General features: G+C 49.1%; 1 protein-coding gene across 1 annotated transcript in view; it reads right to left on the bottom strand.

Moving 5' to 3' along the window:
* Positions 1–697: 697 nt before the first annotated feature.
* CASTOR1 (cytosolic arginine sensor for mTORC1 subunit 1) overlaps positions 698–24,765 on the bottom strand; it is a 39,226-nt gene continuing 15,158 nt past the window's right edge. The window contains exons 3-9 of the mRNA XM_032774292.2: positions 7,766–7,959; positions 7,173–7,305; positions 5,345–5,468; positions 4,431–4,544; positions 3,832–3,914; positions 2,060–2,154; positions 698–1,210 (exon numbers count right to left, since the gene is read on the bottom strand). Coding sequence (XP_032630183.1) covers positions 1,145–1,210; positions 2,060–2,154; positions 3,832–3,914; positions 4,431–4,544; positions 5,345–5,468; positions 7,173–7,305; positions 7,766–7,959 — 809 coding nt within the window. The 3' untranslated portion in view covers positions 698–1,144. The remainder of the gene's footprint in view (positions 1,211–2,059; positions 2,155–3,831; positions 3,915–4,430; positions 4,545–5,344; positions 5,469–7,172; positions 7,306–7,765; positions 7,960–24,765) is intronic.

The following is a 24,765-nucleotide window of genomic DNA, read 5'->3' on the forward strand; positions in this document are numbered from 1 at the left end:
TAAAAATAACTCAGCTGTCTAGCACACTCCATTCTGGCACAGATGCCATCCAGCCCACCAGATGGGAGTCTGGGTCAATCAATCCCTGCTCCCCTGCCCTAAGGAGAGGGGGCTTATAAAAGCATCATATCTGAGTGCAGCTAGGCAGCCACAGAGGGGTTTGGGTCACACATTTCCCAGCATTATAGGAAGAAGAGTCTACCCTAGCAAGCTCTCTGCTCTTCCTTCCTTGGGAGGGCCATGCTACAAATAGGGACCATTCTTAAATACTTTAGGTTACCTGCAATTCTTAATACTGTGCTAAGCCAGGACTGTCCAAGAGGCTGAGCGCTTGTCTTGAGCACCTGGCAGGGCTGTTAACACTGCTACAAGACCACACAATCCCAAACAAGTCATTTCTCCCACACCCGTGACCATGTGTCAGGAATGATTGTACCATAGCAACCTCTTCCTTGGCACTCAGCTGCTAGACAACCCAGTGCCCAGCACCTCTTCTCATGAAGCCAGCTACTGCCCCAACACATGAAGGGAAGAAACTCCCTATCCCCTACCACATACACAGATGCCCACCAGCCAGCCTTTAGGAAGAACGCCCCACTGCTGCCTAAGCTTGGCATCGCAAATGAAATACTAACTACTGAAGGCTCTATGCAACTAGGTAGTTGGCTACAAAAACAGTCAAAGGAAAAAACAAACAAACAAACAAACATGACAGGCTTGACTCCAAGTTGAGACAGTTACAATCCACAGATGGGCAACCTCTGCCCAACACCAGTTCGTGGTGGACTCTGCTCCCTGAGGGGTGAGTCTCGGGATACAAGGAGCCCTGGGGCAGGTAACACAAACTGCTGCAGGAAACTCAGTTCCCCAGTGGGACACTCGGGAGTGTGTCAGAGCCAGCACTCCCAAGGAGAACGCAAGGACTCTCCTGCTGAAGCCCAGGGCTTGCTCCACAGCTGGAGCTGTGCCCTGCACCGCAGGGCAAGCCACACCCCGGAGACTTGAAGACAAAGAAGAGGCCCCTGCTGATGTGGAGCTGCCATCAGAAACAGGAGACTGGAGTGTTCTCTGCCCTGCTGTCAGTGTTGAACTCCCCCTCGCCTTTCCGGACAGGCGTCAGAGCGCACGGGAGCTGCTGTGCCAGCTATCTACTGCTCTCCTGGCGCTTCTGGAGCAGCTCGATGATGCTGTCAATGCCTTCCTCTGGGACCTAGCAGCAGAGAGAGGAAGCCAGAGCTATGTTAGCAGAGAGCTGCATGGCCATCACTCCCTTGTCAACTGTACATGGAAGGGGGGTGCTGGAGGGAGGACTGGGTGAACCCCAGAAGTCTGTTCCCATGCAGCTCCACGGGGATCGCCAACTCCCAATGGAAGGTGGGATCAGATCTGACTCCCCTTGGCAAGGAAAGCAAGATCAGGACCAAGCTAGTTATCCCCTGCCTTCTCCACACAACATGGAGACAGTGGCAAGGTGGCAGCTAGGCAGGGCTCCCACAATCCTCACGGCACCCCTCTTCCCCCAGCCTTTGTGGGGCAGGCACTGACAGTGAACAGTTCAGCAATAGACATCCTCCTGGACCCACCTGGGGTCCCTCCTGCTGCCCCACACATTCTTGGTACCAGCATTTCTCACGCTGCAGCCCTGGCTTGGCACTAATGCCAGAGAGCAGCAGCCAGAGCCAGGGAGGTTCAGTCTTCAGATGAGATGCATTCCTGTGCCTCCCACCCCGAGCAGGCCCCCCACAATGGGACACTGACCCCTGCGCTGGTGTCAGAGCAGCCAGGATGAAATGCCACCATCCAGGGAGCCATGCAGGGCTCAGAGACTGATGAGCCGCAGGCCAATGGCGAGAGGCCCATTCATTCAGACAGCGAGGCAGTCAGGTGGCCTCATCCCCTTGGAGTGTCTGTTCCCAGTAGGGGGCTCTGCCCCCCCCACCCCCCCAGGGTCTAGGAGAGAACTCCTCAGTTAAGAGGCTGAGAAGCTGGTCAACTGCCAGCATCTGTTTGCCTGCTTCATTTCTAGCATGCTGAGATCTGGACAGGGGAGTTAACTTACCAGGGCATGGTCGAAGTTAAAGGTGCTGATGTAATACGCTGATATGTCTGCATCGGCCAGAGGCTCGGCAATCTGAGCCACTATCCCACACTCATCTGAGGAAGGGGAACAGAGGGGCCAGTGTGGGTACCAGCTCAGTGCCTCTGGAGACAGCCTCCTCCTATCACCCATGTGCCCCTGCCCCATAGGCAAAGGGCTCTCTAAGCTCTGGGCTGTCCAAGACCGAGCTGGCAGACCCATGCCCAAAATTGGGTTTGAGCAGGGGGCTGGACTAGAGGACCTCTTGAGGTCTCTTCCAACTCTAATCTTCTATTAACTCTAATACGATACCACCATGAAATGAGTGCCTCTTGGCTCCTGGCCAGGCAGCCCACAGCCATTGCACTCCCCGCCACTGAGCGGCCCCAGGGGCTGGGGCTTCATGGCCACGCACTGGTGTTCAGTACCAGCATGCTTTGTTGCTCTCTGGGGCCCCGATAGGCGGCATTTTGGCAGATGCTCCACTGCCACCATGGTCCTTTGTCTGGCACCCGCCACACGAAAAGGTTGGGGACCACTGATCTAGTCTGACCTCCTGCACAATACAGGTCACAGAATCTCACCCACCCACTCCTGTAACAAACCCCTAATCTTTGTCTCAGTTACTGAAGTCCTCAAATCATAGTTTAAAGACCTCAAGGTGTAGAGAATCCTCCAGCAAGTGACCTGTGCCCCACACTGCAGAGGAAGGCAAAAAACCTCCAGGGCCTCTGCCAATCTGCCCTGGAGGAAAATTCCTTCCCAACCCCAAATATGGTGATCAGCTAAACCCTGAGCACGTGAGCAAGACTCACCAGCCAGACACCAGGAAAGAATTCTCCGTAGTAACTCAGATTCCACCCCATCTAACGTCCCATCACAGGTCATTGATTATTAGCAGTAAATATGCCCAAAGATCAATTAATTGCCAAAATTAGGCTATCCCATCATACCATCCCCTCCATAAACTTATCAAGCTTAGTCTTGAAGCCAGATATGTCTTTTGCCCCCACTGCTCCCCTCGGAAGGCTGTTCCAGAACTTCACTCCTCTTATGGTTACAAACCTTCATCTAAATTTCAAGTCTAAACTTTCTAGTGTCCAGTTTATATCCATTTGTTCTTGTGTCCACATTGCTACTAAACTTAAATAATTCCTCTCCCTCCCTGATATTTATCCCTCTGATATAATTATAGGGAGAGCAATCATATCTCCCCTCAGCCCAGGGCCGCCCGGGGGAGGGGCGGCAAGGGGGAGCAAATGGGACAATTTGCCCTAGACTCCACAAGGCCCCCCCCCCCCAACATAATATTCTATAGTTTTGCAACTTTTTTTAAATGGAAGGGGCCCCGAAAATTGCTTTGCCCCAGGCCCCCTGAATCCTCTGGGCAGCCCTGCCTCAGCCTTCTTTAGCTTAGGCTAAAGAAGCCAAGCTCTTTGAATCCTTTCATAAGACAGGTTTTCCATTCCTCAGATCATCCTAGTAGCCTGTCTCTGAACCTGTTCCATATTTAAGAAGGATGAATTCAAACTGGGAGACCAGAACTGCACACAGTATTCCAGATGAGGTGCAGACTGCTTTGCCACTGGCTTCTGTGACTCTGAGAGGGTCACACTGGGCACACCTATCCCCTGGGGATAACAGCCTGCCCTGCCCACCAGAGTGCACTGAACATCTCAGACTGGGAGGGCTCAATGCTGCGCTGAAGGTAGCTGATCCACTGGGCAGGCGAGCTTACACCCTGTTCCACTTACCAAAGCCCAGTGGCTGCCCGCCAATTCTCACCATCCGCCAGAGCTCCCCAGAGGAGCTGGTCAGCAGCAGGTCACTGGGGAACCTAGAAGCGTTTAATGGAGTATGTCACTCCTGCCCTAGGACCGTTCCTCATTCCCCCACTAGCTGGCATGAGCCAGGGACCAGACTCCCATGAAGCTGCTCCTAGAACCCTGGGCCCACCCTAATTCCAGGGGTGGTTCTCCAGTCTTTAATGCCCCTAACCCTCTGCACAGCCCACCTGCTGACTTGGGACTGGGGCAAGGAGGAGAAAAGCAACACCACTCCCAAAAACATCACAGCAGGGGGAGAATGGGAGCAGGCAGGAGCCAACGGGAATGTGACACCTCCAGAACACCAACCTCCCAATCCCAAGGCCAAATCTTCAGAGCATGGGGGCCAGGGCCACCCAGAAGGGGGGGCAAGTAGGGCAATTTGCCCCAGGCCCCGCAGGGGCCCCCCACAAGAATATAGGTCTCTAATATTGCAGCTTTTTTATGGAAGGGGCCCCCTGATGTGGGCAGCTTTAGATGGGGTGAAGGACACTGGGTCCATCTTCTGGTGGATGAATGGTACCTACTTCTTCTGGGTCTCTGCATCCATGACGATGGAGATATAGCCCTCGATCAATGAGAAAGCGAAAAACCTGATGGAATCGAGATCCTGACTGCCTGGAGCAGCTTCCTTTAGAGGGCTGCAAACACACAGGGGACAGAGGGGTTAGCCATTTCACAACTGGCTCTTGGAGATAAAGTTACAGAGGTGCAACCCCCCCACCCCCCAAGACGTGCCTTTACTTGGAATCAGTGAAGTGCCTTGTTGGCATCTCTAATACCAGCTGATTGGTGATGCCATGTCTAGCCCAGTGCTGTGACTAACAGATTTTCTGGGCCAGCCCCTGAAACAAGCCAGGTCAGACCCAGCTGCTCTATCTAGAAAGCCATCTCCCCTCACCTTGAGCACTTGTTGTCTGATCCACCTCCTGCTGGTCAGGAAGGTCCTCCCTTTCCCTCCCCCAGCTGAGCTAAGGCTGAATTCCAGCCCACCCTCTGCTGGGGGATGCTATCCTGTGGGAAGACCCTTTCTCCAGCTCTGCCTTTGACAAAGTTCTTTCAACCCCAGTGCTGCATGCAATGTCCCAAGTGCCATCCAAGCCAGGTGCTGGCAGGCTTGACATCACCACTGTAGCCCCATATGCCCCCATAGGGCATTGTGGGCACCTCCAGGTGCACTGCAAAGGCCTTGGTCCCCCGCTCAAAGCCCTTGGGTGCCTGAAGGTTCTTTAGCATTTCATAAATTCTTCGGAGATCTGGAGGTTTTTGGCCACACTGTAGCCCTCCACCCTTCTCTTCAGGGTCTGTGTTGAGGTGAGAGGCTGCCCCCACACTTCTAGCTGCACTCTCACCTACACTGCAGTGCATTTTAGTTCAGAGAATGCCTATGCTAAGGGGTGGGGATAACAGTCTCCTCCCACTGCCCCACGCAGCTGCCTACCTGTGTGAATAGAACAGGACATCTATGAGCATGGTCGCAATGGCTGGCAGGGTGTCAGGAGCCACGGTCAGGATGCAGAACCTGTTCCGGGGACTCTGCACAGGGTGCATGGTAGGGCTCGCAGCTGGGAGGAAACAATCACTCAAACAGCCCAGACTGCCAGAGCATGAAGCACCCTTCTCATGCATGACAATCAGGGCCGGTGCTACCATTTAGGCAGCCTAGGCAATCGCCTAGGGCGCCAGGATTATTGGGGGGGGGGGGGCATTTTGTGTGGGGGGTGTGGGGCAGGCGGGCTCCCGTTGGTCTGTGGCTCGGTGGAGCTGCTGCAGACATGCCTGCGGCAGGTCCGTTGGTCCGCGGCTCCGGTGGAGCTGCTGCAGACATGCCTGCGGCAGGTCCGTTGGTCCGCGGCTCCGGTGGAGCTGCTGCAGACATGCCTGCGGACGGTCGGTTGCTCGCACGGCTCCAGTGGACCGCCCACAGGAATGACTGCGGCAGCTCCATCAGAGCCGCGGGATCAGCGTGAGGGGCGGCGAAATGGCCGTGCGCCTAGGGCGCGAGAAACCCTAGCTGGCAATGAATGCCGTATCATGGAGCTGATGGTGCAGCAGCATGGCAGGAGTCTGAGCTGGCAGCACGAAGCAGCTCTCATGAACTCAAACCACTTGTGGGACTAGCATGTCAGCCTCCAGCCCGGTGATCGGTACCTGGCCCCACAGATCAGCTTAGGCTGGAGACTAGACCCCACAGATGTGAGCAATGGTAGCACAGCAGCGCCACCTTGAGGAGGTACTGCACAGAGACTGACATTTGGATGAAGAAGAGGAAAAAGTTAACAGGGCTCAATTCCTACAGCTACATTGGTAAGGAGCAAATAGAAACAAAATCAGCAGAGCAGCATATGCTGTAGGCAGAGCAGAGGGCTGGGCCGGGACAAGCCAGGCAAGCTCAGGCCACCTGCACAGACAGCTGCTTCTGCCTGCAGAGCAGGTGCTCAATGGAGGAACTCAAACTTGAGGTACTAGTGCCCTCCAGTGGCAGAACTATGCTACTGCTACTCTGGGCCACCAGTAAAAAAACAATGTACCTCTGGTCACATGGTCTATTAATGCTCCATTTTAGGTGGATTAGAATGGGGTAATCAGTAGTATTTGTGTTATACACTGTTACAGGCAAACCAGCAGAAGGCAGGACAGATTGGACTAATCACCATTTATTCTCTCTATAAACCATTTATAAATGGAACCTTAATATTTGCAAGAGCACATTTCTGATTGTCCCCTGGCTGGGCTCCAGTCTCTCCCTGGATCCCCAAGCATTTCTGGTGTCTACCAGAGTGGCACCTGCAGTCATATGCATGTAATGCCTGGTGCATACCACTGGCAGAAACAAGACTGCCTACGAAGGTGGGGGGGGAGGTAGAAGAGGGGGAAGGAAAGCAGTTTGCGCTAGGTGCTCTGTTTGAGAGAATCCCAAGCCAAGTTGCATGGTGACCTGGCACACTGGGTCACAATGCCACTCAGTTTTGGCCTGTCCATCACAACAGAGGCCAAAGCTGAGTGGTGCCAGTTAAGTTGATGTATGAATGGTTCATACACCGCACAGTGTGTCTGGGGACCCCCCTGGTTTACTACAGTCTGATCCATTCAGTAACTGATCTGCACTGGAGTGGCTGGAGCCAGAGAACAGAACAGTTCATGCTGGAAGGGTGAGCACACAGACAGTTTTCTGTTGCAGGGGACAGCGGAGTTGCTCATTCAAACCCCTCCTACATTCTGCAGAGGGCAGACAAGGTGAGAGCCCGGACGCGAAGTCCTGGACTCACCATGCTTGGGTTCCAGGAAGCCATTGCTCACGTCATCACAGTTAACAGAGATAGACTCTCCCTTCACCTCCTTGTAGATATCAAACTCGCCGGTCAGGGTGTGGATCACCACAGGCAGGTCCTTCTCCCGCACCTGGGGAGAGCAACAGACCTCAAACCTCACCCTTCAGCTTAGCGTCCCCCTGAAAGCCTGCTGTCTCCTTGCCATTTTTCTCTACCCCCACAAGGAAGGAAGAGGTGAGCTTCTAAATCCACATCTCACCTAGCCCACTGTCCACTCAGCTGAACAGCATGCAGGGAAAAATCTCACGCACGAACCTTCTACGGTGTCTCATATTGCTATGGCGAGGGTAGCCTGACCCCCTGCTATTCTCAGAATGGCACCCAGTACCCTCTGAAATCACATTCAGTACTGAAGAGGTGGATATGTTCAGACTGTTGCCATAAGAGAGCCTGCACCATTCACCTAATGAGGGTTTCTCTGTCACACTCCTTCTGTAGTTGCTTGGGGCCAATTAGAGTCCTTCACCCACACTCCCGCTCGAAGGAGCCTGCTACAGGGGATGGCGATGGGGAGAAGGTGGGGGGCTCACCAGGATGAAGTCCGTTTGGTAGGTAGACAGCATCAGCACCGAGACATTGTGCTCGGCCAGTGGTGCGATGACTGACTTGGCAATCTTCGTCACTCCTATGGCCTGGGAGCTGGTGGAGGACCTGCCGTTGGACAAGACGTTGAGCACCAGCCAGGTGGAATCCACCACCTGCATGAACTCTGATGGGGGCAACTCTGAAATGCCAAGAGGCTGAGGTGAGACTCCAAGCAGGGATTCAGACTGCAGCATTAGAAACAGACATATCAGGCCACCTAATGACTAGGTCAGCTAGCACCTATCCCTTCCCAGTACCAGCTTAGAGTGCTTTACCAAGCAGTTAGAGGTTATCAGCCAATATACCAATTGGGAAACTGAGGCACAAGCTCTCATTGAGCTGCTCAACATCATGCAGCCAGAGGGAAATAAGCCAGTTGCATAGAACTGTTTCAGTACATTCAATGCATTCCCATTAGCTACGCTGACTAGTTAAGAAACTTTATTACATTATTTGTATTGCAAGAGCACATAGGAGCCCAGTCACGGACCAGGACCTCATTGTGCGAGGTGATCCACAGACAGGACAGAAAGAGCTTGCACTTTGACTTCACAACCACTAAGTCAGTGGCTCTCAGCCTTCCCAATTGACTGTACCTCTTTTAGGAGTCTGATTCGTCTTGCCAACCCCCAAGTTTCACCTCACTTGAAAACTTGCTTACAAAAATCAGATCTAAAAATATAAAAGTGACAAGGCACACTACTACTGAAAATTTGTTTCCTTTCTCATTTTTACCATATAATTATATGGTAAATCAAACAGAATATAAATCTTGTACTTGCATTTCAGTGTATATTATATAGAGCAGCATAATCAAGTCTTGTATTAAATTTAATTTACTGACTTCGCTGGTGGTTTTTATGTAGCCTGTTGAGTTGATGTACCCCCAGAGGACCTCTGTGTACCCCCAGGGGTATGTGGATCCCTGGTGGACAACCACTGGATTAGCTGTCCTACACCATTCCAGTTACAGTGCTCTCTGGCAAGCCATCCCACAGCTCCAGGCAGCACTCCCAGAAATGGTGGTTCTGAAAGGCCACCTGGGATGCAGTGAACTCCTAGACCACAGGGCCGGAAGGGAGCACTGTGATTCAGTCTGCCTGTCTAACACTGGCCAGAGTCCTTTCCCTGAACTAGTTCGTTTGAACCACAGCATCTCTCAAACATCCAGCTGAAAGAACTGCCAGCGCTGAGAATCCACCACAACCTTTGGAAGTTGTGCCACTGGTTAATTGCCCTCAAAAATTTGTCCCTTATGTCTAGCCAACATGTCCAGCTTCAGTCTCCAGCCAGTGGCTCATTATACCTTTGTTAGGCTGACAAGCCGTCTGTTGTCAAGGGTGTTCCCCACATAGGTACTTAGACCGATCAAGTTACCCCTTAATTGTCTTTGTTAAAAGAGATCGAGCTCCTTGAGTCTAATTATAAGGCATGTTTTCCAATCCTTCAAATCATTCTCTCGGCTCCGCTCTTAACCCCCTGCAATTTATCACTGTCTTGAACTGTGCACACTGGAAGAAGATTCCAGCAGCAACTGCATCAGTGTCAAATGCAGAAGTAAAATAATCACCCTGCTCCTACTTTGTGTTCCCCTGTTTATGCATCCAAGGATTGCATTAGCCCTTTTTGCCACAGCATAACAGAGGGAGCTCATGTTCAGCTGACTGGGGCCCATGACTCCCAAGTCTTTCATAGTCATTGCTTCTCAGGATCAGGTCCCCACATCGTGCAAGTGTGGCCTGCATTCTTTGTTCCTAGGCGTATGACTTCACATTTGGTTGTATTAAAACACTGCTTGTGCCCAGCTTCCCGAGTGATCCAGACCTCTCTGTATCAGTGACCTGTCTTCATTATTTATCACTCCTCAATCTTTGGTCGTCAGCACACTTTCAGCAGTGATTGTTTTCTACCAGGTCACTGATAAAAAGTGTTAAGTGGCCTAGGCCAAGAACCGATTCCTGTGGCCCCCCACTGGAAACACACCCACTTGAAGAAAAGTCCATATTTACACTGAGACCCATCAGCTAGTTTTTAATCTATTCAGGTGTTAATGCTGTACTGTTCTAATTTCATAATCAAAAAACTTGTCTGCATCCACACTGGCACCAGAGGGATGCAGGCTGATCACATCACAGAATGAACTAGTTCTTAGCATGCACGTCCTCCAGTTGGAGCACACGGTCCCTTACAAGCATGCTATAGAGACCACAGTTCCTACAGCATTAGATTTCTCTAGTAAAGAGAAGGCCCAATGTGTCAGCTTTTCACAACTGTGCTGCTATCTAGTCTTTCAACTCCAAGTCCTGCCCCCTAGGCCAATGGGCCAAGCTGCCCACGCCACCACCTACTCCCAGCCTTTACAGAACTGCACTGTACAGCCTGGTTTATTCAGCCTAGATCTAAGAGAATCTAAACCAGGCCAAGCCTGGCTCAACATGCAGTCCTGGGGAGGAAGGAGAGCTCCTCTCACAGCCAAGAGGCTCAGAGTCACTGCTTTCATCATCCTCACCACTCCCATAACTGCATTGTCATTGGGGAAAACCATCAGCCAATTGTCTCCACCACTGACAATTGTGTGTGTCAGTGCTTGAGTTTCTGTGAAGTCCATTCCTGTCCACTCTTATGTTGTCAATCCATCTCTTCTTCTGTCTACCTCTTCTTCTCTTCCCCTATACTGTCCCTTGGAGGATGATCTTGGATAGGCCAGATCTTGTTACATGGCCGTACCACTTCAGCTTGCACTTCTTCATGGTCAGGAGGTTTTCATATGACTCAGTGCATTGGGTGGTGATGCTGTGGACCTCTTCATTAGTGACATGGTCAAAGTAGGAGATGCCCAGGATTTTACAGAAGTATCTCTATCTGTATTTTCTGTTCAAGTGCTGCTGTAAGGGTCTATGTCTCACACACATACAGAAAAATGGAGATGACCAATGTATGCAGCAGTGTCAGTCTGGATTCCAAGAAAAATGTTCTTATTTCTCCAAATTGGCTTTAGCTTTGCCATTGCTGCTGTTTGCACAGTTCTTGCCTGAATTTCAGCCTTGAATCCTTCACCATCCTCCATGCTACTCATCCATGTGGGCACATGATACTGCAAGGTGTGATGCTAAGTGGATCAAGAGTGACTACAGGGCTCTGGGATTACAGGTGAAGGAGTTTGGAGCACAGGTGGTATTCTCTTCGATTCTTCCTGTCAAAGGTAGGGGCCCAGGCAGAGACAGATGCATCATGGAGGTGAATGCCTGGCTGCGAAGATGGTGTCGCCAGGAGGGCTTTGGCAAGAGAGAGATGGTAGAAAGATAAAATGTGGCCAAAACACTGCTTAGACCACGGACTGCTAACTACAAAATAAAAAGAGTCATAAAAAATGGAAACTAGATTCAGGTTACAGAAGATGATATATAGGAAACAATACAAGGAATGCACGGGGCAGATTAGAAGGCAAAGGCACAAATGAGTAAACAGCTATGGAATAAAGGGAAAGACTTTATCAATAATTTAGAAGCAAGGAAGACCAAGGACAGGGGCATGCTCAGTGAGGTGGAGAGAACAGTAACGGAACTGGACAATGCAAGATGCTTTAGACTTTGTTTTGGTCTTCACTGAGAACTAGAGGAAGCTAACAGGTAAAATGCTAATGCGAACGCCCGTAGCGTTAGACATCTAAAAAGAGACAAGATTTAAATCATTAGAAAAAGTTAGTGCCTGCAGTACCAGGGTGAATAAAATCCATCTAGGAATACAAGGCGCTAATAGAGACATATCTGAGCTCTACTACTTCTTGAAATATGGGAGAGAGTTTCCATAAGACTGGAAAGGGAAATATAAGTGCTACTATTAAAAGGTAAAATAAAAAATGACCAGAAACACTACAAACCATTAGTTATAACTTTTGTGCCAAGGGAAGATAAGGAGCAATATGTTAAAAGAAATCTGCAAACACTGGAAGGTGGCAAGGTGATAGGGATACCATGGATTGTAAGAAAAATATGTCAAACCAATCTGTAGCTTTTGTGATAAAAGTAACGAGTCTGTGCGATAAGGAAAGACGGCTGGATGTGGTTACTAATTTTAGTAGGCTTTAACGGTCTTTCATGATATATTATGATAAACTAGCAATGAATTTAGTATGGGCTACTATAGGTGTACAGTGGATAACCAACTCAGAGTGGTTATTAATGGCCCAATCTGCGGAAGGATACGAAGTGGAGTTTCTGCAGGCGATTCGTTTGGACAGCTCTGTTAATATATTCATCATACTTATATGTGCATTAGAGAAAGTTATGGCTTATTAAGTTTGCAATGATACCAAACTGAGTGACTGAACTACTTTGGAGGACAGGTCAAATTCAAATAGGCTGCGACAAAATATGGAAAAATGGTCTGACGGTAAACGGATTACGTTCAATACAGGCAAATGCAAGTGTCACTAGGAAGGACCAATCAGTTTCACACATACAGAAGGGAAGAACCACTAGGAAGGATATAGCAGAAGATCTAGGTATAGTGACACACTAAAATGAGTGTGTGATACCTTGAAAAGCGAAAAAGGCAAATGTGATCTGGGAGGACTAACAGTGTGTTAAACAGGACATTGAGAAGGTCTTCTCCGCTCTACGTCTCTGCACGGTTAGGCCCAATGGAGTATTGTCTCCAGTTGGGCACAAAAGATTTCAGAAAGTTTGGAGAAATTGAGAGGCGGCCAGAGAAGAGCTTTGGAAATGGCAGAGATGCTTAATGACTTCTTTGTTTTGGTCTTCACTGAGAAGTCTGAAGGAATGCTAACATAGTGAATGCTATGGGAAAGGGGTAGGTTTAGAAGATAAAAGAAGAACAAGTTATTAAAATCACTTAGAAAAGTTAGATGCCTGCAAGTCACCAGGGCCTGATGGAAAATGCATCCTAGAATACTCAAGGAGCTAATAGAGAAGATATCTGAGCCTCTAGCTATTATCTTTGGAAAGTATGGGAGACGGGAGAGATTCCAGAAGACTGGAAAAGGGCAAATATAGTGCCATCTATAAAAAGGGAAATAAAAAAAACCCAGGAAACTACAACCAGTTAGTTTAACTTCTGTGCCAGGGAAGATAATGGAGCAAGTAATTAAAGAAATCAATCTGCAAACACTTGGAAGGTGGTAAGGTGATAGGGAATAGCCAGCATGGATTTGTAAAGAACAAATCATGTCAACCAATCTGATAGCTTTCTTTGATAGGATAACGAGTCTTGTGGATAAGGGAGAAGCGGTGGATGTGGTATACCTAGACTTTTAGTAAGGCATTTGATATGGTCTTGCATGATATTCTTATCGATAAACTAGGCAAATACAATTTAGATGGGGCTACTATAAAGGTGGGTGCATAACTGGCTGGATAACCATACTCAGAGAGTAGTTATTAATGGTTCCCAATCCTGGCTGGAAAGGTATAAACAAGTGGAGTTCGCAGGGGTCTGTTTTGGGACCAGCTCTGTTCAATATCTTCATCAACGACTTAGATGTTGGCATAGAAAGTACGCACTTATTTTAAGTTGCAGATGATACCAAACTGGAGGGACTGCAAACTTTGGAGGACAGGTCAAATATTCAAAATGATCTGGACAAATTGGAGAAATGGTCTGAGGGTAAACCGGATGAAGTTCAATAAAGACAATGCAAAGTGCTCCACTTAGAAGGAACACATCAGTTTCACAACATACAGAATGGGAAGAGACTGTCTAGGAAGGAGTATGGCAGAAAGATCTAGGGGTCATAGTGGACCACAAGCTAAATAGGAGTCAACAGTGTGATACTGTTGCAAAAAAAAAGGCAAACGTGATTCTGGGATGGACCTAACAGGTGTGTTGTAACAAGACATCGAGAAAGTCATGTTTCTTTCTGCTCTATCTGCACTGGTTAGGCCCTCAGCTGAGGTATGTGCTCCAAGTTCTGGCACCGCATTTCAAGAAAGTTGTAGGGAGAATTGGAGAGGGTCCAGAGAAGAGCAATACAAGAATGATTAAAGGTCTTGAGAATATGACCTATGAAGGAAGGCTGAAAGAATTGGGTTTATTTAGTTTGGAAAAGAGAAGACAGAGGGGACATAATAGCAGTTTTCAGGTATCTAAAAGGGTGTCATCAGGAGGAGGGAGAAAACTTGTTCACCTTAGCCTCTAATGAAAGAACAAGAAGCAATGGGCTTAAACTGCAGCAAGGGAGATTTAGGTTGGACATTAGGAAAAAAGTTCCTAACTGTCAGGGTAGTTAGACACTGGAATAAATTGCCTAGGGAGGTTGTGGAATCTCCATCTTTGGAGATATTTAAGAGTAGGTTAGATAAAATGTCTATCCAGGATGGTCTAGATAGTATTTGGTCCTGCCATGAGGGCAGGGGACTGGACTTGATGACCTCTCGAGGTCCCTTCCAGTCCTAGAGTCTATGAATCTATGATGATTGCCCCCAGATACTTGAACTGTTTCACTGTCTCCAGCTCTTGTCCACTGACAGTGATATGGGAGCTCATCCCATCACATCTGTCTGTCATCAGTTTGGTTTTCTCTGCACTGATTTCCATGCCCTACTATGCAGAGGTTTCATCCAATCTTTTCACAAGGTTGGCAAGTTGATCTTCGCTGCCTACCAAGCCATCAATGTCATCAGTGAACCGAAGATTTGAGATTGTGTGCCTCCCACCGCATGCTGACTGCATGTGAGATCTTCTAGGGCATCAATCATTGTGCACTTCAAGTAGAGATTGAACAGTGTGGGCGAAAGAAGGCAGCCTTGCCAGACTCAGTGGTGCGAAACCACTCTATTGTGCCACTGATGAGAACTGCACTGCTGGCCTTGGCATACAGTGTTTAATGGTAAAAATAAGCTTATGACCAACATTGTACTTCATAGATGCCCAGAGAGCTTCGTGCCATAGTCTATGACTTCAGAAGGTGTTTGATAGAGTATCAGGGTTGGAAGGGACCTCAGGAGGAGATCTAGTCCAACCCCCTGCTCAAAGCAGGGCCAATCCCCAAATGGCCCGCTCAAGGATTGAACTCACAATCCTGGGTTTAGTAGGCTAATGCTCAAATCACTGAGCTATCCCTCCCCAAAAGGAAGCCAGCATGTTTCTGCCTCTCAAAGACATGGGTGTCCTGGTGGTGTTGCATGTACTTCTCACATGGAACACGAAGGTTGAAGATCTGTTCTGTGGTACTTCTTCCAGCACAAAAGCCAGCCTGTTCTTCAGTGACGATATTCTCTGCTAGTGGCTTCAATCTGTTCAATATGACCATCAACATCACTTTGCTGGGATGGCTAATTAAGCTTATGGTCCATTAATTTTGACACAACTGCAGTTTGGTTTTCTTTGCCCGAGTGATGATCAGTGACTTTGTCCACATGGAGGGCCACTCACTCGTCTATCAAATCTTGTTGCAAATCTTGGTAGGTACATCTATTACTATTTCTCCTCTGAATTTCATCAGTTTGGCTGGGATGTTGTCAATACCTGTAGCCTTTTCATTCTTGAGTCATTTCATAGCTGTCTCCACTGCTTCACACAGTATTGGAAAGTCATCCTCCTCTGTTGAATCTGGGCTGGCAGACACTAGGATCTCCATTTGTCTGATGGCTGTATAGATCAGAGCAGTAGTTTGTCCACCTATTGATGATGTCCTGTTCTTCTGTAAGACTGTTCCCTTCTTTGTCTTGAATTGCGTTAGCTTTGGTCCATCTTTCCTTTGCCAGATCTTTAACAACCTGGAAGGCTTGCTTGCTATTTTTATATTATTGATATTCTTCAATTTTAGAGCATTGTTTGTCACTCTCTCCCCCCTTGGCCACCTTCATTCCTTTCTTGATCTTTCTGTCAGTCGCTCTGTATTTATCTGCTCCCTCAGTGCTGTTCTTGTCTCTCAAGTTCTCTTTTAATGTCACATTTGTAGTATTTCATTTGTGACCCACTGTTTTGTCTTATGTTTCCCAAGGATGTCCATTGCTGCCTCATTTGTTACAGCATTGAAATAATTGGTCAGTGTTTCTGTCTTCCTCTAGAGCAAGCAACGGGGCAAAAATTTTCTGCTGATCATTGCTTGGAATGACACTGCAATGTTTTGGCCTCTGAGTCACTGCAAGTGCAAGGAAAAGTGCCATGAACTGGTTTCCCTTATGGCAGGACAGCCAGAGTCTAGGACAGGGGGCAGGAAGACTCATTCACTGGTTTGAAGCCTCAACAAATAAAAGGTTTGTCCAAGATGGTTCATGCTGCAATGCGTGGGATATCCAATGTGATCATAGATGCTGGGAGGCACAGAACAGCACCTGTCTCTCCAGCCTGGTCATCCCAGAAGCTTTGCAGGCCAAATGAAAGGTTAATACCCTTTCTATGAAGGGGCAGCATAAAGCAAAGAGTGATGTTGTGGTGGGTGTGTCCTATAGACCACTGTATCAGAAGGTGGAGGTAGACGAGGCTTTCAGATAGCTAACTGAAGTTTCCAGATCATAGGCTCTGGTTCCAATAGCGGACTTCAATCACCCTGACAACTGCCGGGAAAGCAATACACTGACAATCCAGAAAGTTTTTGAAGAGTGTCGGGGACAACTTCCTGGTACAAGTGCTGGAGGAACTGACTAGGGGCCGTGCTCCTCTTGACATGCTGCTTACAGACAGGAAAGAATTGGTAGGGAGGGTACAAGTGGGTGGCCACTTGGGCAGCAGTGACCATGAGATGGTTGAGATCAGGATCCTGATGAACGGAAGAAAGGAGAGCAGCAGAATACAGACCCTGGACTTCAGAAAAGCAGACAGACTGACTCCGTTAAGGAACTGATGGGCAGGATCCCCTGGGAGGCTAATATGAGGAGTCAAAGAATCCAGGAAAGCTGGTGTATTTTAAAGAAGCCTTATTGAGGGCACAGGAACAAACCATCCTGATGTGCAGAAAGAATAGCAAATATGGCAGGCAACCAGCTTGGCTTAACAGTGAAACCTTCGGTGAACTTAATACACAAAAAGGAAGCTTACCAAGAGTATAAAAATATTGCTAGAGCATGCAGGGGTGTAATCAGGAAGGCCAAGGCACAATTGGAGTTGCACCTAGCAAGGGATGTGAAGGGTAACATGAAGGGTTTCTACAGGTATGTTAGCAACAAGGTGGTGGTCAGGGAAAGTGTGGGACCCTTACTGAATGGCAGAGGCAACAGTGAAAGATAACGTGGAAAAAGCTGAAGTACTCAATGCTTTTTTTGCCTCAGTCTTCACAGACAAAGTCAGCTCCCAGACTCCTGCACTGGGCAGCAGGTATGGGGAAGAAGTGAGCAGCCCTCAGCAAAGAACCAACAGGTTAAGGACTATTTAGAAAACCTGGACATGCACAAGTCTATGGATGCTGCTCTAATGCATCCAAGGGTGCTGAGGGAGTTGGCTGATGTCATTGCAGACTCACTGGCCATTATCTTTGAAAATTTGTGGCAATCCATGGAGGTCCTAGATGATTGGAAAAAGGCAAATATAGTGCCCATATTTAAAAAAATGGGAAGAACGAACCCAGGGAACTACAGACCGGTCAGCCCCACTTCAGTCCCCAGCAAAATCATGGAGCAGGTTGTGATGCTGCACAAATAATGCTTTATGGGAATATGACATAACTGGAATAGGTTTTGTGCTGCCTGTGTCATGTAACATCTCTGTAAAGGTTATGGTCTACTATATCTATTCATCCTATTGGTACACATATCATTTTGTACTTGAGGTTAAGAGTATTGGCTGTACACTTGCTTGATTGCTAAATAAGCTTTGTGAGGCATTTGCTCAGCTTCTTCAGGAAGGAATTCGCAAGGTTAAGTACCCAATTAGGAAGCACTTGGGGAACAATGCATCTTGGAACGCTCCAATCCACATAAGAAGTCTTCCTGGAGACATACAAGATACCATGTGGACAGTGGCTTCTGCCTGCAAAGACTGAGTCATGCATGGACATGTGACTTGCCCAGGTGACTCCAGAACTCCATCTTGGAGCTGGACTTTGCATAGGGGTGAGTCTCCACTCACAAGAGAAAGTCTATTTAAACCCCTGGGAGACGCCTCCATTTGGTCTTCAGCTGGCTAAAGAGAGCATCTCCACCCCCCTAAGATACTTGGAAGAAACGGGAACAAAAGGGCAGTGACTGCAAGGGGTGTGAGTGATTGCTGGACCCAGGCTAAAAGGAGATTAGTCTGTAAAAGGGAGCATTCTGGAACTGGTGAGGAGCTTATCTGTATTCAGGTTTGATTAGACAGATTTGTGCATTTTACTTTGTTCTGTCTGTTACTACTTGGAACCACTTAAATCCTACTTTCTTATTTAATAAGTAAAATGATTTTTTTAACTCAGTATGTGTTAATACCTGGGGGAGCAAACAACTGTGCATCTCTATCAGCGTTACAAAGGATGAACAATTTATGTGTTTACACTGTAAAGCCTTTATATAGGGTAAAATGGATTTATTTGGGTTTAGACCCCACTGGGAGTTGGGCATCTGAGTGTTAAAGACAGGAACACTTCTGTGAGCTGCTTTCAGGTAAACCTGCACCTTTGGGGCAAGTAATTCAGACCCTGGGTCTTTGTTGGAGCAGATAGGTGTGTCTGGCTCAGCAAGACAGGGTGCTGGAGTCCTAAGCTGGCAAGCAAAGCAGGGGTAGAAGTAGTCTTGGCACATCAGGTGGCAGCTCCCAAGAGGGCTTCTATGATCCAACCCATCACATAGGTCCTCAAGGAATCCATTTTGAAGCACTTGGAGGACAGGAAGGTGATCAGGAGCAGTCAACATGGATTCACCAAGGGCAAGTCATGCCTGACCAACCTGATTGCCTCCTATGATTAGATAACTGGCTCTGTGGATATTGGGAAAGCAGTGGATGTGATATATCTTGACTTTAGTGAAGCTTTAATGTATCCACAGTATCTTGCAGCAATACAAAGTATGGATGGATGATGGACTATAAGGTGAGAAAGCTGCTAGATCGTCGGGCTCAATGGGTAGCAATCAATGGCTAATGTCTAGCTGCAGCAGTACAAACAGAGTGCCCGGGGTCAGTGCTGAGGCATTTATTCACATCTTATTAATGATCTGGATGATGGGATGGATTGCACCCTCAGACTCTTACAGATGCATACTAGCTGGGGGAGAGGTAGATAATCTGGAGGTAGAAATAAGGTCCAGAGTGAACGTAGACAATTGGAGGATTGGGCCAAAAAGAATCTGATGAGAGTGAACAGGAAAGTGCAGAGTCTGCATTAGGACAGAAGAACCATGCACTGGCTACAGGCGGGGAACCGACTGGGCTAAGCAGCACTTCTGCAGAAAAGGACCTGGATTACAGTGGACGGAAGCTAGATATGAGTCAGCAGTGCGCCTTTGTTGCAAGAAGGCTAATGGATTGGGCTGTATTGGTGGAGCATTGCAGCAGACAGAGGAAGCGGCGGTTAGAAGTGCGGGCCCAATTCGAACATTTTCGGTGAGGCCGCTGAGGTGACTTAAAAAAAAAAAGTGGAAAAAACCTCTGTTCTTTCATGATATATTACTTTCCATAACTATATGAATAATAAAATATATAAATATATGCATCATATTGCGTTGATTGGCTATTAATGACACGTTTCACATGTGTGGGTCCTCGATCCATGGGGGTGTGAACATGTGTTGTCCAGCTGGTCCCTGCCCCCTCATTTAAGCAGTGTGCAGGGTTAATGACTAAACTGCAGGGCAGTAGTGGACATGGGGCTGGCTGAGGCGGAAAGGGTGTGGGGCCTGGTGTTGGAGACAAGGGGCATGGGGGCGGGCTGGTCTCAGGCAGGCCGCAGGGGGGTGCGCAGGATGTGCAGGGCTGGAGACAGGAGGTGTGGGCTGTTGCTTCAACGGCATGGGTGCAGCAGGGGTTGACTGGAGACAGGGCCAGGGGTGCTGCTTGGCAGAGTGTGCAGGCTGGTGCGGCAGAGTGTGTGGGGCTGGCTGGCTTGGCAGGGCATGCAGGGGTGTGAGACAGGGGTTGGCTAGAGACAGGACAGGGGTTTGAGCAGAGTGGCAGTGGCATGGGTGCAAGAGCTGGCTGCACGGGCGGGGTGCTGGGTGGCAGGTCACGGGTGCGCAAGGCATGTGAACCGCAGCTAAATAGCGACAACCTCTTCTACTACCCGGGGAATTTAATGCCGGGGAGCGCTGGAATGCATGGGAGGCGGGCTCGGCAGCTATTGAAGACGGGGTGGCAGAGCACTGGAGCCAGGCTAATAAATACACCCAGCCCAGGGCTCGGGGGGCTATTTAATAGGGCCAGAGGCTCAGCCGGGGTCAAGGGCTTGCGGGTGCTCGGCAGAGCTCCAGAATGGAAGGGGCTTGCCGCTCTCACCACCGGACCAGCAACGCCGCACTCCGTTCCCGCCGGAGACCTGGGGAGCGCGGCAAGCCGCCCCCGCTGACTCTAGCTAAGAAGTGGGCCCCGCGCTCCGCACAGCGTTCACTCAACGGACTGAGACCACTGGAGAGACGTAGCGGGACCCGGGTAATTAACAAAAAAATTAAAACGGTCTAAAGCGGGGCACGATCCTGGAATTCGGCTAAAGCGGCCTGGAGAGGGAAGAATTCCCTCTATGGCACTGGTCAGGGCACACAGGAGTAGCTGTGTCCGTTTTGGTGGCTAGTAGATCATAGTCAGAAGGGACCAATAGACATCTTATCTGACTCCTGCAAAGCAGGGCACAAAACCCTAGCCTCAACACATTTATAAACCTATACAGAAAGGGCATGGACAAAATTGGAGACGCAAGGAGAGGGCAATGAAAATGATTAGGGGGTTGGGGCACATGATTTACGAGGAGAAAGCAGGAACGGGGTGTACTTGCAGAAGGGAAGAGTGGGGGCGGGATTTGATTAGCAGCATTCAAAACTACTGAGGAGGTTAAGAGGATGGAGCTAGGCTATGTAGTGTGACAGATAGTAAAGAAGCAATGGTCTCAAGTTGCAGTGAGGAAGGTCTAGGTTGGATATTAGGAAACACTATTTCACTAGGAGGGTGGTGAAGCACTGGAATGGGTTACCTAGGGAGGTGGTGGAACTTCCTTCCTTAGAGGTTTTTAAGGTCAGGCTTGACAAAGCCCTGGCTGGGATGATTTAGTTGGGGATTGGTCCTGCTTTGAGCAGGCGATTGGATTAGATGACCTCCTGAGGTCTCTTTCAACCCTAATCTTCTGTGATAGGGCTTCATCTCCTCCTAGCAGGGTGTGGCTGGAAAAGAATGGCAGCTGATCAAAGGAGAAGGTGGGAGTGTACACAAGGCTACCAGGATCAGTGGAGGAAAGGTGCTAGGAGAAGGGTAACAGCCCCTGCCAGCTAGCACTGCCTCCCAGCCTCAGAGCTCCACCCATGCAGTAGCCTGGCAGTCTGCTTCGTAGGAGACTGCAAGGCCAAGGCAGTGCTAGGAGACTCTGCATTTGCACCAAGCCTGAAAGCCTCACCCATTCACAAACAGATTAGTCCATATCAAGGATCCCTTTGGGTACATCTACACTGTAGTAAGACCTGCAGCATGGCTGCAGCTGGCCCAGGCTCACAGAGCTATGAAATTGCAGTGTAGATGTCTGGACTTGGGCTGGAGCCCAGATTCTGAGACCCTGTGAGAATGAAGGTCAGAGCCTAGGCTCTAGCATGAGCCTGAATGTCTACCCTGCTAGGTTTAGCCCACAGCCCAGCCTGAGCCACCTGACCTGTGCTCTGAGACCCACTGCCAAGGATTTATGATTGCCACATCAACATCCCCTTCATTACTGTGGATCGGTCTGCACAGCCCTTTGAACCAGGCCAGGGACTGTTACGTATCTACTCAGGCTGTTCAACGCTGCCCCACAGCCATGGTACCGTGTGAACAGGCCTGTGCTAAGCAGCCAGTCAAGTGTCCCTTGAGAAGGGCCAGGACAGGAGCCATCAGCGCACAGGAGAGAGAACCAGGGAGCTCAGCACTCTCCCCTCAGAGCAGGCCCGGCTCCCAGGCCCATGAGCCAACAAAAGCAAACACTGCACAGCACTAGCTACAGAGTTAACTCAACCAGCTCCATGGCATCTAGGCTCTAGAGACACCTGCCCCTCAGCCCCTCCAGCAGGAGGGACCCTGCCATTCAAGAGCCCACATTAGCAGGAGGTGCCAAGTCTGCTCCCCACATCCTGCCACCTTTCCTGCCTCAGGATGTTCCCCGGGGCTGGCGTTCCTGCCAGTGCGCTTCCTGCCCAGCTACAGCATTTCCACCAGGAAGCCAGGGCCTGCAGTCAGGCTGTGCAGACCCTGGGTCCAAGTGGGGGATATGAAAGCAAGACAGCCAGTCAAGAGTAGGGGTCATGGCAGAAGCCATGAGGCTGTTGCAACAAGTACAGAGACCCAACTGCAGCTGCTGCCTCGGTAACATATGAACCTTCCCCCCAGCAGCTAGTAACATCCCAGTTACACAGCCGTTTGTTGTGCCAAGCCTCTCCAGCTGCAAGCACTGTGCAAGCAGGCCAGGACCTCTCTCAAGGAACCAATGTAGGCAACAGCTGCCTTGGATGGGGACTTACTGTTTCCACACTGTAGTGTAACACATGCTGACTGGTGACAGAGCTTGCTAGTTCCAGGACAGAGCCCTGTCCCTCTGCTGGTGCATACCTCTCCCTGCACAAGAGAGCTAACACAGGAACAATCTCCATGGTGCCAAAAGAACGTCCTGCTTAGCTTGTAATCAGCGCTGTACGTTCATGCAGTACCTGAAGGGCAAACACCACATAGGCAGAGGCAGGCTGGGGGCATGGGGCTGTAGTCAATATCAAGGGAGAGATGGTTCACTGACTCAGATGGTACAGGGGGACCCAGCTTGAGACAGGTCAAGGAAGGTGTGTGCTGATCCACATTGGGATGGGACCCAGTTCCAGGCCACAGCAGGGATTGGGTTTGGGTTAGGTGAAGTTATGCCAGGAGCCAGACAAGATTTTGTTCAGATCTTAGGCTGAAGGAGTGAGTCTAGATATGGCTTTTCAAACCCCGTGTCACAATTGTTCTCTCACATCTAGCTTCCATCCAGCCTGCTGCAATCCCCAGCATGCCCAGCTCTGACATCCGAAACCAGAAGGGCTGTTATTTGCATGGCCTTATGCATACTGTGGTTTTTCCACTGGTGTCAATTTTCAAGTCTCTCACCATTACTGCAGCAGAGCCCTGTTGTAAAGGCATAAGCTCAGGTTAACACCCACAAGCAGTTCTCATCATGATGCAGGATCACTACACAGAAAGCTTCCTGACTTGGACAGGCAAAGCAGAATAGCCAAAAGGCAGCCAGCTAGAGTGAGTTCAGACAGGCAGCTTAGTGCAAAGGCAGGACAGGCGGTTAAGGCACTGTCTGTAGCTGGCCCTTCAGGCTGTGCACTCCTCCCGCTCCGCAAAAGAAAAGGGGAAAAAATCCTCTTTCCCATGAAAACAAAGGGACTGACAGCGTTTACTTCTGTCAGTATTTCAGGCCAGAATTACAATAGTAACAGCCGCGATCCAGCAATCGGTGTTATTACAACCTGACTTGCCCTTGCCTGCACATCTGCTTTGCACTACACCAGGTGCTGGATCAGAGCTATTCCCTAGTGCAGGTAAGGCTTTACTGCTCCAGAAATCAGCATGAGTGGGACAGCAGCCAAAAAACTGAAGGGCCTCTCATGCACCGGTCCCCAGGTACCTCAGGAGCTAATAGACAATTCAGAGCCAGTGAGATGGATAATTCTCAAACCAGGACAAAAGCCAGAGCCCTCTGTATTTACAGGCTATGAACTCCTTGACGAACACTGAAGTGTCAGAGCCTTTCCCAGAATTCAAAGCAATTTAATTTCAACCCTTCTGACTGGAAGGGCAGATAGGGAAAGAGAATCATTAAGTGACTTGCTCAAGGCCACAGCAAGTTGCTGGCAGCACTGGGAGTAGAATCTAGCACCCACCCCTCCTAGTCCTGTGCTCTCACCAGTAGAGAACACTTCCCCACAGATGAAAAGCTCTCTTAATTCAGCCAAAAGACTTGTCTGCATTAGGATCTTAGCCCTCGGTGTAGCTGTCCCTTAGCACAGACACACAGCATTAGGATAAGCTGCACCAGGTGCAAGTCACGGCTTATACTGGGGCACTGCATTTAGGGCTTGTCTAGACTGAGTGCTGCAAGTTTCAGCACTGTATGAAGTGCCAGCGCTGGGAGCTATTCCCCTCGTGGAGGTGGGGTTTTCATAGCACTCTCCCAGCACTATGCCATGACTACAAAGCCATGTTACAGCGCTGCTGCAGACAGAGCTTTAACACTGCTAGCGAAGACCTGCTCTTACACAGGTGCAGTTTCACCAGGTCTGAAAACCCGTGTAGAAGAGGCCAGAGTGATAGTTCACATTGGCATTTGTAATTACAGTCTAAAGCCCCTGTTACACTGAAACAGGACAGAGTCATTAGATTTCATGTGCTGCTATTGAGTAACCATCACACAAATAAGCCTGAACAGTTGGGGCTCTGGGCACTTGAGATCCAATTACACATTGAAAGAAGAGGCTAACTCTGTGGAATCCACATCAGGGGCTCTGCTAATAAAATGCACCTCAAAGCAAAGAACAATTGCAACCTCAACCAGCTGGAGCTATGCCCCAGGCTCTGTCACTAACTCTAGCTTGTTTATGCAGGCTCTGGGAGAGAGTAGTGCTTTGTTAAAAATCTAGGGATAAATACACAGGAAGATGTGGCACATGGGTACAGTGCCCCATATAGATCATTTTATTCTGGTATCAGAATGGCTTGATTTAGCTTAAGCCTCTTTCCAAGCTAAACCAAAAACACATCTCTTATTCCAGAACAAGAGCATCTACATGGAGGGCGGGGGGAGGGGTTATACAGGTAGAGCTCACTTTAAACATACATTTTGGCTTATGGTGAAAAAAAAAAAAAAAAAAAAAAA

Source organism: Chelonoidis abingdonii, chromosome 22 (genome assembly GCF_003597395.2).
Source record: "Chelonoidis abingdonii isolate Lonesome George chromosome 22, CheloAbing_2.0, whole genome shotgun sequence".
Lineage (NCBI taxonomy): Eukaryota > Metazoa > Chordata > Testudines > Testudinidae > Chelonoidis > Chelonoidis abingdonii.